The 2,143-nt window shown below is 54.5% G+C and overlaps 1 protein-coding gene across 1 annotated transcript, besides 2 other annotated features; it reads right to left on the bottom strand.

Annotated features, from left to right (window-relative positions):
• Positions 1–6: 6 nt before the first annotated feature.
• Positions 7–102: a repeat region.
• Positions 103–625: 523 nt separating this feature from the next.
• On the bottom strand, positions 626–1,891 carry LPMP_292430 (phospholipid/glycerol acyltransferase, putative; the record flags this gene model as incomplete). The annotated part of the gene is made up of 1 exon (XM_010702545.1): positions 626–1,891. The coding sequence occupies one exon, from the start codon at positions 1,889–1,891 to the stop codon at positions 626–628; it is 1,266 nt and encodes a 421-aa protein (XP_010700847.1).
• A 205-nt stretch (positions 1,892–2,096) lies between these two features.
• Positions 2,097–2,143: a repeat region.

Here is a 2,143-nt window from a genome sequence, read left to right as displayed (position 1 = left end):
GGTGGGGGTAGGGATGAAGGGGGACTGGTTGGCTTCCCCACATAGAGCGAGGGCACTAAGCCCTGGATGTCAGGCACTGAGGCATCCCCCCTGTCATCAGAGAGCGCAAGAATAGATACTGTCAAATAAAGCTGTATGGGCTAGACGGGGTCGCCTCCCACGAAGAGGAGGATGTATATGCAAACGAGTCATTGGACATTCACGCCCCACGTGAGTTTCCTGACACACACATTCGAAGAAACAGTGCCGTAACCGCCGGGAGCGATGGAAGTAGTGTCTCCCGACATAGCCAACACCTCAGTAAGGGTGTCGGTGGCCAATACGCTACAGCAGAGCTGAAGAAGCGAGATGAGTACATCGATAGAAGCAGAAAGCACGGGCCATAACTTGAAGGCGGGAAGAAGAGTGCGAAAAAGGGAAAGCCCGCTTTCACCACGACATGAACACAATCTCTGAGGGATGCCGAAGGATCATCGGCGCCGACAAGCAGAGCGGGTTCGAATGGGGGAGTGTGGGTATGTGCAGAGGGGGGAATTCCTAAAGGATCGCTCTGTAATCAGGTTCCGCATCATTATCCTCCTCACCTGATTCACCCCCACATCACACCCTCAGCTTTGTTTCCCTCTCACAGATTCTTCTTGAGCTCTGCGAAGCGGCGGAATGCCTCCTTATAGTCCCCGAACGAGGCGTCGCTGATCTTCTCTCGCAGCACAGTTGCTATCATCCTCTGGCAGTGCCCGGCGTACAGCTTCGGGTCCTTCTTCTCCTCCTCGGTTGGATAATAGACAGGGAGAAGGCGTACCTCAGCGTAGTTCACAAACTGGCAACTGAGTCGCAGTAGAATATCGCACAGACTATTGCCACCGGCACCGCGCCCCAACCAAGCAGGGTTAAAATGTTTGTAAGGAAAGGCAATGCAGACCATCTGCACGGGCATGGAAGCCTCGAACACGCCCTTCTTGAACATTAACAAAGCTTGCTGATTGCCCGTCGTCCCCTCTGGGAAGATCATCAGCTGCGGCGCTGTCGGGTCGCCGGCGCGTTGCATGATTGACTTCATCGTCTGCTCACGCGATGTTGCCACATCTCGGTCGACTAAGATGCTCGAGCTCCCGCGGACAACATTACCGAAGAAGAAAAAGGAGAGATTTTCTTTGCGCGAGACAAACGATGGGAACCCTCCCATAACGTACAACCAAATCACCTCCATGACGCAGCTGTGATTTGCAATGAGGATCTTACACTCAGACCTGGAGGAAAATTGGCCGTACTGCGGAACGCTGTACACGCCGAGCACCGCGAAGACCACAATGGTGATAAACGCCGTCACCCGGGACCAAAAACCAAACCACCACGGATGCGCGTAGCGGTCGAAGTAACCCGCGACGCTAGCTGTGAAGAGGCCTAGAAATATGCTTGCCAGGGCAGTGAAGACACGCACAAAGGCCACACCTGTTACCATAAAGCAGAACATTTTCACACGCTCGTACGTGTCAGGTGGGGTGTCGTACACGAAGGCAGCCATTTTGTCCACCTTCGCGGGGTTGCCTTCTTTGTAGTCATCCGCCAATGACAGTCGCCTAGGCCCGGGCGCAACGAGGCACCGGGCATTCTCTACGAGGAACGCGGTCGCAATAAACAGCCCGTTCGTGCACAGGTACGCATGACCCCATGTAAGGAGATGCCACAGAATGCAGCGGCGCGACGTCACGTCCTCCTCATCCTCGCTGCGCAGAAATGGTGCGAGGGCGCCGCACACAAATATGCACCACATAAACACTGCGCATGGGATGCGCAGATACTGCTCCGCTACCCCATGCACTAGGTAAGGTGTAATGACCCCCGTTGCTTTCGTTGGTCTGTATTGTGCCATTCTGTTGTGCAACTGCATAGAGGGAGAAACTGCGGCCTGTGGTTGTCGGCAGAGGAGAGGAACAGGCAAAGAGATGGGTTCAGGCGCACACACCAAGTCGTGCTTGATGGCACCGCTGCTCGCGAGTGCCAGTGGAAGTAGAGGCAATGCACTTCAGCAAAGAAGGCCAAAACGCCGCGCAGAACGCAAAACACAGCCAAAAATACAACAAACTCCTTATCTTTTTTTTTCCAGCGTGTCCATTCTCGGCCACACAGCGCGAGTCGAGCT

The sequence above is a fragment of the Leishmania panamensis genome, assembly GCF_000755165.1.
Source record: "Leishmania panamensis strain MHOM/PA/94/PSC-1 chromosome 29 sequence".
Lineage (NCBI taxonomy): Eukaryota > Euglenozoa > Kinetoplastea > Trypanosomatida > Trypanosomatidae > Leishmania > Leishmania panamensis.
This window is presented reverse-complemented; position numbering and strand designations above follow the sequence as displayed.